The sequence below is a fragment of the Prionailurus viverrinus genome, chromosome A3, assembly GCF_022837055.1.
Source record: "Prionailurus viverrinus isolate Anna chromosome A3, UM_Priviv_1.0, whole genome shotgun sequence".
NCBI lineage: Eukaryota > Metazoa > Chordata > Mammalia > Carnivora > Felidae > Prionailurus > Prionailurus viverrinus.
Window position 1 is genome coordinate 87,099,036 of NC_062563.1, and position 14,827 is coordinate 87,113,862.

At 39.9% G+C, this 14,827-nt stretch overlaps 1 protein-coding gene across 12 annotated transcripts in view; it reads right to left on the reverse strand.

Annotated features, from left to right (window-relative positions):
• Positions 1-14,827, reverse strand: part of AAK1 (AP2 associated kinase 1) — a 177,344-nt gene that overhangs the window by 73,137 nt on the left and 89,380 nt on the right. For all 12 annotated transcript variants that reach the window (XM_047851551.1, XM_047851549.1, XM_047851550.1 and 9 more), the window contains 2 exons: positions 3,493-3,601; positions 1,598-1,740 (listed from right to left, as the gene is read on the reverse strand). In XM_047851551.1, coding sequence (XP_047707507.1) covers positions 1,598-1,740; positions 3,493-3,601 — 252 coding nt within the window. The remainder of the gene's footprint in view (positions 1-1,597; positions 1,741-3,492; positions 3,602-14,827) is intronic.

The following is a 14,827-nucleotide window of genomic DNA, read 5'->3' on the forward strand; positions in this document are numbered from 1 at the left end:
GCTAAAATAAAAAAGGACGTAAGGGTTGGTGAGGATGTGGAGAAAACGGCACCCTCATGTGTTGCTGGTGGCATAGAAACAGCACAGCCACTCTACAAAACAGTTTGGCAGCTCCCCAGGGAGTTAACCGTAGTTACCACACGACCCAACAATTCCACCTCTAGGTAGATGCTCAGGAGAACGGACATGTGCCCACTTGAAACAGGTACACAGGTGTTCACAGTCTCGTTCGGAATATCCAAGGTCAAAACAACTCAAATGTCCATCAGTGACCAGATAAACAAAATGTAGTCTATCTACACTGTGAATATCATGCCATGAGAAGAAATGAAGTGGTGCTACACGCTACAACACTGATAAGCCTTGACAACATCATTACGTTTGGTGAAAGACGTCAGACACGAGAGGCCTGTTACTGAATGAGCCCGTTTATATGAAATGCACAGAACAGGCAACAGAAAGCAGATTAGTGTTTGCCTGGGGCCGAGGTGAGGTGGGAGTGAAGAGTGACTGCTGATGGATACACACGGTTTCCTTTGGGGAGACGAAATGTTCTGGAGTCAGATAGTGTGATGGTTGCACAGCCTGGTAAATACAGTAAAAGCCACTGAACTGTATGCTTCGAAAGGGTGAGTTTTATGGTGTATGAATTATATCTCCATTTTTTAAAAAAAGCTAAAAAGAAAAAAAAATCCCTCAAAACAGAAATGCTGGCATGCCCCTTGTGTTCCTCAAACTTTAAAACACACAAAACTTACCCAGGGCGATTATTAAGCTATGAATTCCTGGGCTTCCCTGACACCACCATAAAAATTATAGCCCAACAGATTCAGTGCAGAATCCAGTAGCCTGCACTTAACAAGTACACCAGGGGCTGCTGATATAAGTTATTAGCCATGAAGCGTGTTTCTCAAAACACAGGGATAATGAAAAGAAATTGTAATTTAGAATCAGAAGAGCTAGCTTCACATTCTGGTGCTGCTCCTTCCCGGTTGTATGACCTCAGTCAAGTCATGTGACCTGAGTTTCCTTGATTATACAATGTAAAGAAGAACATCTTCCTCCAAAGAGTGTGCATAAAGAGTCTAGTAGGGTACATGGCACGTGTCAGTGAATCCTCCCCGGGTGCCAATGCCATTCAACAAACGCTGTCAAATGACTAGAATATGAAAGGCCAGCTACAAGGAGATGGTAATTAGTAGAACAAAATTTTTAAATAATCACTTAATGGATTTTGCAAAATACGAGAGAGACTTTAAAAACCAAGCATCACTGTTCACAAACCATTTAAATGAGCGTATTATTTTCTATAACCCTGAAAAAGTAAAACTGGGACTCTATCAGGAAAAACAAGAACAGCATGTATTCAGGCAGTTGATGATTATAAAGAATTTCTAAAGGCTACCTAAGTAATAAAAGTGATACCTGTTTTATACTTTCTTTATTTTAATTTCTATTTTCTCTCCCCAGGCAGAATGTAAGACATGTAAGGTTTCCATGCCTGAAGCTTCTCTCACATGCCCAAAGCATCTTCCCCATCCCTGGGGCAGATGGAAAATACCCTGAACACACTTCATGGAACAGTGCGGCCTGTTACCTTCAGGTCACGGTGGATAATAGGAGTTTTGCACTGGTGCAGGCGGGCAACGGCTTCACAGGTGTCACAAAATATCTGGAGCACTTCATTCTCTGTAAAACCTGTCTGCAGGCGCTGATTCATTAAGTTGACCACCTGGCCTCCTGGAGGGGACACAGAGCAAGGGAGAGGTTAGAAACACTCAGACTCACGACTTACCCAAGACAATGAACGGCTGTCCACAGAGAAGCAACCTGGCCCAAGGTAACAGAGCTGATTGCTGGCTGAGGCACCCAAGTGTCTTGGTTCCCGGGCCCATATTTGTCTTCTTGCGATCCAGTGCCTCTTCTAACGCATCAAAAACAGTCTATTTTATAAAGCACTACAGACGTGAGCTGCCTTCATTACATCTTCAAGATTAGTAGAAGCGACAATATGGTCCTGCTATAACCACTTGGGTCTACTGTCCCCATTTGTACGAGATGAGGCCCCAAGGTTCAACCTGTCATATCTTTTAGTAGGAATCAGACTACACAATAGACTCCAAGAGCAAGAAGAAGACAGCTTTTTATTTATTTTTTTTATTAAAAAAAATTTTTTTTAACGTTTATTTATTTTTGAGACAGAAAGAGACAGCATGAACAGGGGAGGGGCAGAGAGAGAGGGAGACACAGAATCTGAAACAGGCTCCAGGCTCTGAGCTGTCAGCACGGAGCCCGACGCGGGGCTTGAACTCACGGACCGCGAGATCATGACCTGAGCCGAAATGGGACGCTTAACCGACCGAGCCACCCAGGCGCCCCAGAAGACAGCTTTTTAGCCTGTGCTTTAGGAACGGCGTGGTATCTCTGGCTTCACTAACTACTTGCTGCCAAGAATGTAGAAATGCTACCCCAACATTTATTCTCCAGGACAGTAAGATTGATGACCTCACTTACAAAATTATCCAGATCCCTGGATGCTCCTACTGCCACGTCTCTAAATATTTTAACACCCAAAAGGGAATGGACAGAACGAAACAAACTGTCGAGTTCAAATTTGGTAGTATTTTATAAAATCAGCTTAAGAGTTCTTACAGGACAGCTAAAATTATTGGTTAACATCACATTTTGAGGGTTAACAACATATTTAACTTACGGTGAGTATCTTTAAAGGCAAGGAAAATGTCAGTGGAAGTAAGGATGATTATAAAACAGGGCACCAAACAGGAGACAGTGACCCAAGCCTATAAGTGGCAGCTGCTTAAGCCAAAAAAAAGTCAAACCTCCAGGCTGGCTGTTTGAAACGCAGTCAAATCTGAATCAATTCATGCTACAGTCTGGATTTCCGGAGATAAATGTGGCTTGAAACTCCAAGCTTTCAACTACTTAACTCTACTGGTAACAGCAGCATCGTTTGAATGGAGCCTTACTGGCAATTACAGCTTGCAAGCAAGGAGAGGAAAGGTCATTTCCATTAGACGAAAAGGATTATGTCCCACCCACCCCCTCCCCAACACAAGGTGGTGTGGGTGGAGAAGAGAACACAGGAGGGAGGGAGTTGAGAGGCTGAATCGTTTCTTCAGTCCATCTGGAGTTGGGTCTTTATTATGTGCCTTCATCACTTGTTTTAAAGCATCACAAATAACACATTCATTCTCCCCCTCATCCTTTCTCATTCATATACAAGCACCAAACCTTCCTAAATCTAACAAAAAGGGAGTTTTGTATTATCCACCATTTCAAATTGTTTGCCACCATAAGAATAACCAAGACGTGACAGCATGCTCTGTATCTTTTAGCCTCACAGTTTCTACATCTTTAAAACCACAACAACATACATTAGGGCACAGTGCACATTAACTGAAATGACCCCCATGCCCTTGACAATCAAAGTTCCAGAGCAATGCGAGCTTAAGGTATGGGTCATATACTCACCCCTACAGAAGTCCATCAGAATGAGCACTTCCCATACATCACCACTGCTCACGTTGTTGATACTGGAGTCAATGTAGCCCACAATGTTCTTGTGCCCCGACAGGTCTCTCTGTAAAGAAGAGTAGAGAAATATAGCATTAGTTACAGATACCAATACAGACAAAATGAGCCAGTCAGTTCCATTAGCACAGATAATTTAAATACAAAGAGGGGGCGCCTGGGTGGCTCAGTCGGTTAAGCATCCGACTTCGGCTCAGGACATGATCTCACAGTCCGTGAGTTCGAGCCCCGCGTCAGGCTCTGTGCTGACAGCTCAGAGCCTGGAGCCTGCTTCAGATTCTGTGTCTCCCTCTCTCTCTGCCCCTCCCCTGCTCATGCTCTGTCTCTCTGTGTCTTAAAAATAAATAAAAACATTAAAAAAAAATTCGGGAAGAGGGGAGTGGAAAAAGAAGTCGTTCTATGAGTCACCATATAAACATGGCAGTTTAGACCATAAAAACGGTAACTACCACCACACTAACCAGAGATTTGGCTGCTTAGAGTGATAAATAAAGTCTCTTTTAATTTGTAATTATATACCAAGACAAGAAGAAATCTCATAGTATCAAATGAATATACCTGAACTCTGAGCATCAAAGTTAAAACTCATTAGAACTTTCCACTGAGTGAAGGAGTAAGAATGACTGTTGCCTCAGAAAGGTAGACAAAAACAGAAATGTGACACTGGAACTAACAGTGGAAAGTCACTGGAGCCCTATGAGAGAACAGTTTCAGAGAAGGGATGGGATGGGGGTGGTGGGGAGAGCAGAAATGGACTTGCAAAGAGTTGAGCACATAGAGCTGGTGACTACAAATCAGTCCTCTAGAACATCTCGTGCTTCAGAGAGGAACAGCATGGAGAGAAGGAATTCTTAGGATGGGAAAGAAGTGAGCCTGGGAGAGTGGAAGCAGCAGGAGCAGAAACCTTTAGCATATAGGAGAGGACAAAGGATAACTGCTGGAACCAAGTCCTGCAGGAAGAAGGCGCAGGGACTGAGAGCACTGTTAAAGGGACTGGTCTTAGAAAGAAGAGCAGGAAGGAAACAAAGATGGATATGCATACTGGTTTACAGCTGGAGAAAAGGGAATTTCATGGAGTTCCGATCTATTGTTCTGTTTTTGGTAGAGAGCAAGACCACGTTTGCAGTGTAAGGGAATGAGAAAGAAGCTTGATGAGAGAAATAAAAGGCTTCGAGCAACTACTTTGGATAACAGACAAGGGAGATGATGAAGCAGAAAAGCGGTCTCTCTTCTTCAAGTTCCTCCACAACAGAAAATGACTTCAGGGTTCATGTCACAAGGCCTGTTCTTCCCGCTGCTTTTCAGTCTCATCACCAACTCTTCAAAAACTTGATTTCGTTTACACAGTCTGGGAAGTAGGAAGAACTGGAGAGAAGTTTTTGAAGCCAAAATAGAGCAGAAGATCATGTTCTCCAAATGTTCACAAGACGAATGAAAAAACTAATGTTTCCACATTAGTAATTCATCTACATTTAACTGTTTGAAAAAGAATCAGCAGTGTTACCTCTGATTTGTCTCACCCCAAGAGGAATAATAAAAAATCAGGAAGGAAAAAAAGCATTTGGTAGAGCCAAGAGGAGGTCAAGAGCTATTAGAAGACCCAAACTGGATAATTAACATCTGCAGATGGCATCCTAGAACAGTTGCCAAGCTGTCTGCTGATCAGTTCAAGCCCAAATTCCTGTTCATTTGTCTTCTGCAGAGTTCCTGAGATATGTCCAAGCAGAAAAGATCTCCTCTTTGGAGAGAGACGATGGAACTCACTTTTAACGACTTGATGATACAGCAGCATCTCAGATTTTACAGTAAAACCTCACTAGTCTGTAACTGATGGAGAAGATCACTTTGAATGGATGTGAAATGCAGAAAAGGTCAGGAGAAAAATCTTACCGCAAAGTGAGACTGACTCACACAGGGGGTACACTGCTCAGTTCTCCATATTAACAGGCCAGAGGAGGTCCAAGATTCCCCGACTTTCATTACAAGCCCGGTCCTAGGCTTGGAGAACAGAAATGGACATAGAGGTATGGGATGGAACCCACATGGTATTGGAGCTCAAGGCCTCAGGAAAAGACAGGATATAGGGAAGATGCCTTGATGCCCTTGGCTACAATTATTATTTGTGGTATTGAGATAAAAGTCTATATGATGAATCTAAGTCAAAACCTGATTTTTAGGGGAGTGGGAAATGTTCAGTTAAATTACAGATCGGATCAGTTTATATTTTACAATTTAATCGTGATAAGTCTAAGGAGTTTGAGATGTTATTTTAAACCTTATTTTTAAACTAACATTATATAAGGAGTTCCTGGGAGGCTCAGTCAGTAAAGCATCTGACTCTTGATTTGGGCTCAAGTCATGATCTCATGGTTTGCAGAGTTGAGTCCTGCATCAGGCTCTGTGCTGGCAGATTCTTGTTCTCCCTCTCTCTCTGCCCCTCCCTGGCTCACTCATGCTCATTCTCTCTCAAAATAAATAAATAAACTTCATATATATAAGGTATGTATATATACATATATGTGTAATATATACACATATATACATATATGTGTAATATATACATATATGATATACATACATATTTACACACATACACACACACACACACATACATAAAGAATGGGGAAAGAAATATGTGCAAATCATACACATGATAAGGATCCAGTATCCAGACTATAAAGAAGCCTTAAAGCTCAACAATAAAAAGGCAACACAATGTAAAAACTGGTAAAGGATCTGAATGTAAATTTCTCCAAAGAGCATATACAAATGGCTGATAGGCACATGAAAAGATGCTCAACGCCATTAATCACTTGGAAAACACAAATCAAAACCATAATGAGATATCACTCTACAACCACGAGGATGACTATAATTAAAAACAGAAATAATAAAAAATGTTGGCAAGGATGTGCAGACTGGGACCTTCATACATTGCTGATAGAATATAAAATAGTGCAGCTTCTGTGGAAAATGGTTTGGCATTTTCTCAAAGAGTAGAGTTACCACTTGACCCAACAATTTCACTTCTGTGTATATACCCAAGGGAAATGAAATATCATATTCACACAAAAATTTGAACACAAATGTCCTTAGCAGCATTATTCATAATACCAAAAAGCAGAAACAACCCCAATGTCCATTAGGATATACAAAATGTTATATATACATAGGATGGAATATGACGTAGCCAAAATGGGTTAAATATACCCACTTTCAATGACACGTTTTTTAGTTGCATTACCATTTTGGCTGCTCCCATGTAAATGCTTTGCTTTGTCTATATCCTTTTTATAAGCATGGCCCCAGTTAATACTCCAGGTGTCGTTGGACTCCTGCAGAGTAGACGAGTACTATCACCTACTATTAATTTTATTAATGTAGCTAAAAATGGTATTCTTTTTCTTTTGGCAGCCACATTGCACTACATATTCATACTGAGTTAACTGACCACTAAAATACTTGAGACTTTTTCCACTTATGCTGCTTTAAATCTCCACCTTCCCAGAACTATGCTTGTAAAGTTGTTAAAATAAAATAAAAATCCAAGTGTATGACCTTGCCTTGTTATTTCATCTCATTAGAATCACTCCATTGCTTCAATTGGTAAGGATTGTTTTAGACCCTGATTCTATTGCCCAATGTAGTTGTTATATCTTCCAACTTTGTATTAGGTACATAATTGATAAGTATGTCTTCTATCTCTTTAATCAAGTTCTTTATTAAATGTAAAATAACATAAAGCTAATGGTAAGCTGCAGGGCTTTTTTCTTAGAAAGTTTCTAAGATTAATATCAAATCACTGGTCAGAAATCATTATACACAGTAGCTATTATTCCTGGCATCCAGCCTAGACTCTCCAACTTGCTCACAGATCTCTGGTGAGTGTCCTTACCCAAATGATACGATCCACAGACACTGGACCTAGTGCACAATCCTGAGCTTCCTATCCAGAAACCTTCCCAGAGAAATCATGATGTTGATATGACATGGCCTGCTCTTATCCAACCTGAAGGCTCTTTGGATCCCTGCTTATTTACCCAAGTGACTATAAAATAACTTAAAATTTTATTTTATTTTAAAAATAAAATATATTGGGGTGCCTGGGTGGCTCAGTTGGTTGGGCCTCTGACTTCGACTCAGGTCATGATCTCACGGTTCGTGGGTTCGAGCCCTGCATCAGGCTCTGTGCCGACAGCTCAGAGCCTGGAGCCTGCTTTAAATTCTGTGTCTCCCTCTCTGACCCTCCCACCCCCCTCATGCTGTCTCTCTCTCTCTCTCTCAAAAATAAATAAACATTAAAAAATTATTTTAAATAAGTAATACATTAACATTCAAAAAGAAAGAAATATATAGTAGGAAATTATTTTCTACTCCAATACTCATCCCCTATAAGGAACCCTCCCTTCCTCCCTTTTACCCTCCCTCTCTCTATCTCTCCTTCTCCCTCATCTTTTCAGTGTTTTGTTCAGGCAAATCCAAACAGTATGTATTACGTATGTACACAGACACACACACAGACACACACAGACACACACACACACACACACACACACACACACACCTTTTCTTACACAAAAAATAGCATCAAAGCATCTTTTTTTTTTTAATTTTTTTTTAAACGTTTATTTATTTTTGAGACAGAGAGAGACAGAGCATGAACGGGGGAGGGTCACAGAGAGAGGGAGACACAGAATCTGAAACAGGCTCCAGGCTCTGAGCTATCAGCATAGAGCCCGACGCGGGGCTCGAACTCACGGACCACGAGATCATGACCTGAGCCGAAGTCGGCCGCTTAACCGACTGAGCCACCCAGGCGTCCGTCAAAGCATCTTTTATACATTCCAGATTCTTGTCCCCCATCTATCTCGATGTCCCTACTGTACGCATTCTACCTTTCTCCTTTTTAGGAATATGGAAACATTTTCCTGCCTCAAACATGACTGGTGGCACCTCAGTGTCCTCACTATCAAGCTCGCTGCGGATGTAATCTGTCTGGGCCAGGAGATGTGAACACAGAACAGCACTTGATCCATCTTGAGCTAGAGATCTTATCCCTTTAAGTCTGAAGATAATTCATCTTTTCCTGCCTTTAGGCAAAGGAACCTGAAGCCCAAAACCCAACTTCCAACTGTTCATCAGAAACCAAAATCCTTTTGGTTTCATCAGGGCACATATCCCAGATGTACCCAAAGACTCATACCACACTGTGGTACATGGCACATAGCATTTGTCAAAATTAAATGTCTCTAGTGAAACCACTGATCATTCTTGAGTTTGGGTGAGATGTGGGTATATATCCTTACTCTGGGGTAAGTGCAGAGAGGACTCTCCTTCTTTGATCATTAACACATAAGCTTTAGCATGTTATAAAGCACATTATCCCTTCCAACTCCTTTCACAATCCTGACACCATTTGAGAGAGGAAGGGCTAGGGTATGGCCTATATTGCACAGAAGTCTGAGCCTAGAGGGTTAAAGACATCATGAGGGGCTTTTGATTAAAAATGGTAGGAAAAAAACTGTAAGTAAGTTGAATACTTGCTTTAATCTCTGCTTCCTTCTAAAGCCTTACTAAATGTTGTAATGAATTTGTTTTTTAAAAAGCATAAACTGGGGGCGCCTGGGTGGCGCAGTCGGTTAAGCGTCCGACTTCAGCCAGGTCACGATCTCGCGGTCCGTGAGTTCGAGCCCCGCGTCAGGCTCTGGGCTGATGGCTCAGAGCCTGGAGCCTGTTACTGATTCTGTGTCTCCCTCTCTCTCTGCCCCTCCCCCGTTCATGCTCTGTCTCTCTCTGTCCCAAAAATAAATAAACGTTGAAAAAAAAAAATAAAAAAATAAAAAGCATAAACTGAAGACTTCCATTTCCGGGAAAATGGAGATGTATTTTCGCCTATTCTTCCTTCTAAGAACAACTAAACACTCTGGACACTAGTATACATTTTAAAAAGCGTAACAAAAAGGGTCTGAAATGTGGACAGAAAGCAGACAGACTAGAAACTTTGGAACCCAAGGAATGAGATGATGGTGAGCTCTCTGTGTTATCTTCTTGTCCCATACATCCCAGACTAGAAACTGAAGAAGCCGGCTAACTAAAAACATTAATGGGCGTAGATAAAAAAAGCCCCAGTAAAAGCCTGCTCTCTCTAGCCAAACCCAGGAAGGGGGCAGCCCAGCAAGACAGAAACGTACAGCCACTAAGTACTCTACTGCAGCCAAAACCACAGAAAAAACTGCAGCCCCTCCCCACAATGTGCCAGCAAAAGCCAAGTGCAGAGCCTAGACTTCTGTCTTCGCACAAACACACGGTATATGTATAAAACATTAATATATAAAAAACATACATAAGTACATATTACAGATAACACATATATCTAATATCTATATTATATATAACATTAATTAGAATAAATATTTAAAAGTTTTACAAAAAAAATGGCTAACAAGTATAGGAAAAGATGCTCAACATCACTAAGCATCAGGAAAATGCAAATCAAAATCACAAGGAGAGAACATTTCATGCCTATTAGGATGCCATCATTAAACAAACAAAAAATAACAAGTGCTGGCAAGAATGCGGAGATATTAGAATCCTTGTGGCACTGTTGGTGGGAATGTAAATTGGTATAGCCACTATGAAAAACAGAAAATTAAACACAGAATTACCATGTTACCCAGCAATCCCACTTCTTGGTGTAAATCCAAAAGAATTAAAAACAGGATCTCGAAGAGATATTTGCACACCCACGTTCATTACATTATTCACACTAACCAAGGGGCAGAAGCAGCCTAAATGTCCATTGATGGATAAACGGCTAAAGAAAATGTGGCATATACATATAGTGGAATATGACTCAATCTTAAAAGAGAAAGAAATCTTGTCATTTCTACAATATGGATGAACCTCGAGAATATTACAGTAAGTGAAATAAGCCAGTCATAGAAGGACAAATACTGTATGATTCCACTTACATGAAGTATATAAACAGCTGAACTCATAGAAGCTGAGACTAGAATGGTAGTTGTCAGGAGCTGGGGCGGGAGGAGAAACGGGGAATTGCTATTCAATGGTATAAAGCTTCAGTTATACTAGATAAATAAGTTCTCCAGATCTGCTGCATAACACTGTGCCAACAGTTAATACTATACCCTTAAAAATGGTTAAGTTGCTGGGCACCTGGGGGGCTCAGTCAGGTAAGCGTCCAACTCAGAATTTTGGCTTAGGTCATACAATTTGATAGAGCCCTGCATCAGTGCAGAGCCTGCTTGGGATTCTCTCTCTCCTCTCTCTCTGATCCTCCCCCTGCACTCACGCACCCATGCTCGCTCTCTCGCGCTCTCAAAATACATAAATATTTTAAGAAATGGTTAAGATGGTAAATTTTAAGTTGTATGGTTTTGACCACAATAAAAAAAAATATTTTTAAAAGTTAGAGTAAAATTAAAATAAAATAAAATTTAAATACTGGCTTACAAACAGAAAGATCTTCAAAATTGAAAATAATAATTCCTTAGTTGATAATCTATGAAATATATCTAAATGAGTTGAAAATTTATACCCACACAAAATCTGCACACAGATGTTTATGACAGCTTTATTCACAATTGCTAACACTTGGAAGCAACCAAGATGTTCTTCAACAGACCAATGGAGGAACTGTGAAATAACCATACAGCGGAATATCATTCTGCTCTACAAAGAAAGGAGCTATCAAACCATGAAAAGACATGGAAGAACCCAAAATGCGTATTAAGTGAAAGAAGCCAATCTGTTAAGGTTACACACTGAATAATTCCAACTATACGATGTTCTGAAAAAGGCAAAACTAATAGGGCAATAAAATAAAAATCAATGGTTATCGGGTGTTGGGAGATTTGGTGGAATAAACAGGCAGAGCACAGGGGATGTCTGGAGCAGTGAAACTGTCCCATATGATACTATAATGGTAGATACATGCTATACATTTGTCAAACCCCTAATACAATTCCAAACTCAATGTACAATACCAAGAGTAAACCTTAATATAAACTATAGACTCTAGGTGATAATGATATGTCAATGTGTCAACTCCCACCTCAAGTATCTAGGAAAAGAAGAACAAAATAAACCTAGGGTGCCTGGGTGGCTCAGCTGGTTAAGCATCCGACTTTGGCTCAGGTCATGATCTGGTGGTTCATGAGCTCAAGCCCAGCGTTCGGCTCTACACTGACACCTCAGAGCCTGGCGCCTGCTTCAGATCTGTGCCTCCCTCTCTCTCTGCCCCACCCTCACTTACGCTCTGTCTCTCTCTTTCTCTCTCAAAACTAAATAAACATTAAATAAATAAATAAATAGATAAATCAACCCAGAGCAAAAAGAAAGAGAGAAATAATAAATATAAGAATAAAAATCAATGAAGTAAAAAATGAAAAAATAGAGAAATCAATAAAACAAAGAGATGGTCCTTTGAAAACATCAACTGGCAAATCTCTAGCAACACCAATAAAGAAAAAAAGAAATACAAGATATAAGTTATCAGTAACAGGAATGAATCAGGGGATATTGCCATAGACATGGCACACATCAACAGAGATAATACAAGAATATCACTAACAACTAACTCTACATGCATACATTTGACTTAAATGAAATGGACCAATTCCTCAAAGATACAAGCTATCACAACTTACCCAATATAAAATGGATAATCTGAATAGCCCCATAACTATTGTTTTTGTTTTTATTTTTGTTTTTATAATTTATTGTCAAGTTAGCTAACATACAGGGTGCTCTTGGCTTCAGGAGTAGATTCCTATGATTCTTCACTTACATACAAACTCAGTGCTTATCCCAACAACTGCCCTCCTCAGTGCCCATCACCCATTTTCCCCACCCTCCATAACCCCCAACCCTCATCAACCCTCAGTTTGTTCTCTGTATTTAAGAGTCGCTTATGGTTTGCCTCCCTCTCTGTATATAACTTATTTTTCCTTCCCTTCCCCTATAGCCTTCTGTTAGGTTTCTCAAATTACACATGAGTGAAAACATATGGTATCTGTCTTTCTGACTGGTTTATTTCATTTAGCATAGTACCCTCCAGTTCCATCCACATTGTTGCGAATGGCAAAATTTTATTTTTTTTTTCATCGCTGAGTAGTATTCCATTGCATATATATACCACATCTTCTTTATCCATTCATTAGTTGATGGACACTTGTGAATAGCCTTATAACTATTAAGGAAACTGAATTTGTAACTTAATAACTCCCAAAAAAGAAATCCCCAGGCCCAGATGGTTTCACTGGAGAATTCCAACAAATGCTTAAGGAAGAATAAACACCAATTCTACAAAATCTCTCTTCCACAAAACAGAAGAGAAGGGTACACTTCCTAACTCATGTTATAAATCCAGAATTACCCTAATACCAAAACCAGAAAAAGCTGAATAAAACCAAAAATCTGCATGCCATTATCCCTCACGATTATAGATGTAAAAATCCTAACCAAAATATTCACAAATAGAATTCAAAAACATAAAAAAAATAATTATAGGCCATGACCAAGTGGGGATTATTGCAGGGATGTAAGGCTGATTCAATATTTGAAAATCAGTCAATACAATGCCCTATATTAAAGCTAAATAAGAAAAATCATGAGCATATCAATCAATGCAGAAAAAATATTTAACAAATTTCAACTCTCATTCATGGTAAAAAAAAAAAAAAAAAAAAACAACCTCTTAGAAAAATAGGAATAGAGGGAAACTTCCTCAAATTTATTTATTTTTTTTTTCAACGTTTATTTATTTTTGGGACAGAGAGAGACAGAGCATGAACGGGGGAGGGGCAGAGAGAGAGGGAGACACAGAATCGGAAACAGGCTCCAGGCTCTGAGCCATCAGCCCAGAGCCCGACGCGGGGCTCGAACTCACGGACCGCGAGATTGTGACCTGGCTGAAGTCGGACGCTTAACCGACTGCGCCACCCAGGCGCCCCTTATGTTTTTTTTTTAATGTATTTTTAAAAACTACAGGGGCACCTGAGTGGCTCAGTTGGTTGAGGTCATGATTTCAGGTCAGGCCATGATCTTATGGTTCATGGGTTTGATCCTTGCATCAGGCTCTGTGCTGACAGCTTGGAGCCTGCTTGGGATGCTCTCTCTGTCCCTCTCTCTCTGCCCTTCCCCCAGGCGCTCTCGCGCTCTCTCTCTCTCTCTCTCTCTCTTAAAATAAATAAATATTAAAGAAAAAATTTTAGGCATGCCTGAATGGCTCAGTTGGTTAAGTGTCCGACTCTTAGTTTCAGCTCAGGTCATGATCTTGCAATTTTGTGAGTTCAAGTCCCCCATTGGGCTCTGTGCTGGCAGTATGGAGCCTACTTGGGATTCTCCCTCTCTCTCTCTGCCTCTCCCCCACTCATGCTGTCTCTGACTTTCTCAAAATAAACAAACTTTAAAAATAAAAAAAAAGAAAGAAAAAATTTTCAAAACTACAGCTAACCATATGGTTAATGGTGAAAGTCTTCTTTCCTCCTAAGACTTGGGAAGAAGACAAGGATGTCCACTCACCATTGTTACTCAGCATAGTACTGCAAATTCTAGCCAATGCAATTAAGGCTAGAAAAGGAAATTAAAAGGATGCAGATTAGAAAGGAAGAAATAAAGCTGCCTCTCTTTGCAGATGACACAATGGTCTATATAGAAAATCCTAAGTAATCTAGAAAAAAATTCAAGAAGTAGTAAACAAGTTCAGCAAGGTTAAAGGATATAAGATAAATACAGAATAATCAATTGGTTTTCTACATACTAGTAATAAACACAGGGACACCAAAATGAAAAATCCAATACCATTTATAATCACTCAAAACAAAACAAAGAAAACCTATGTATAAATCTAAGAACATGTACAAATCCTACATAACACTGATGAAAAAAAAAATCAAAGATGCAAATAAGTGGAGAGATGCACCATGTTCATTTATTGGAAAACTGCACAGAAAAGATGTCAATTCTCCCCAAGTTCATAAAAAGGTTTAATGGATTTCCTATCAAAATACTTGCCAGATATTCTGTAGATAAAGATTATTCTAAAATTTATATGAAAAGGCAAAAGAACTAGAATAGGTAAAACAATTTTAGAAAGAAAAAAAAAGAAGTAGGTGGAATCAGTCTGATTTCAAGACTTATTATAAAGCTACAGTAATGAAGGTTGTGTGGTACTGGTGGAGGGACATAGAGATTAATGGAACAGCATAAAGAAGGGTCTGGAGATGGACCCTCACAAATACGCCCAACTGAG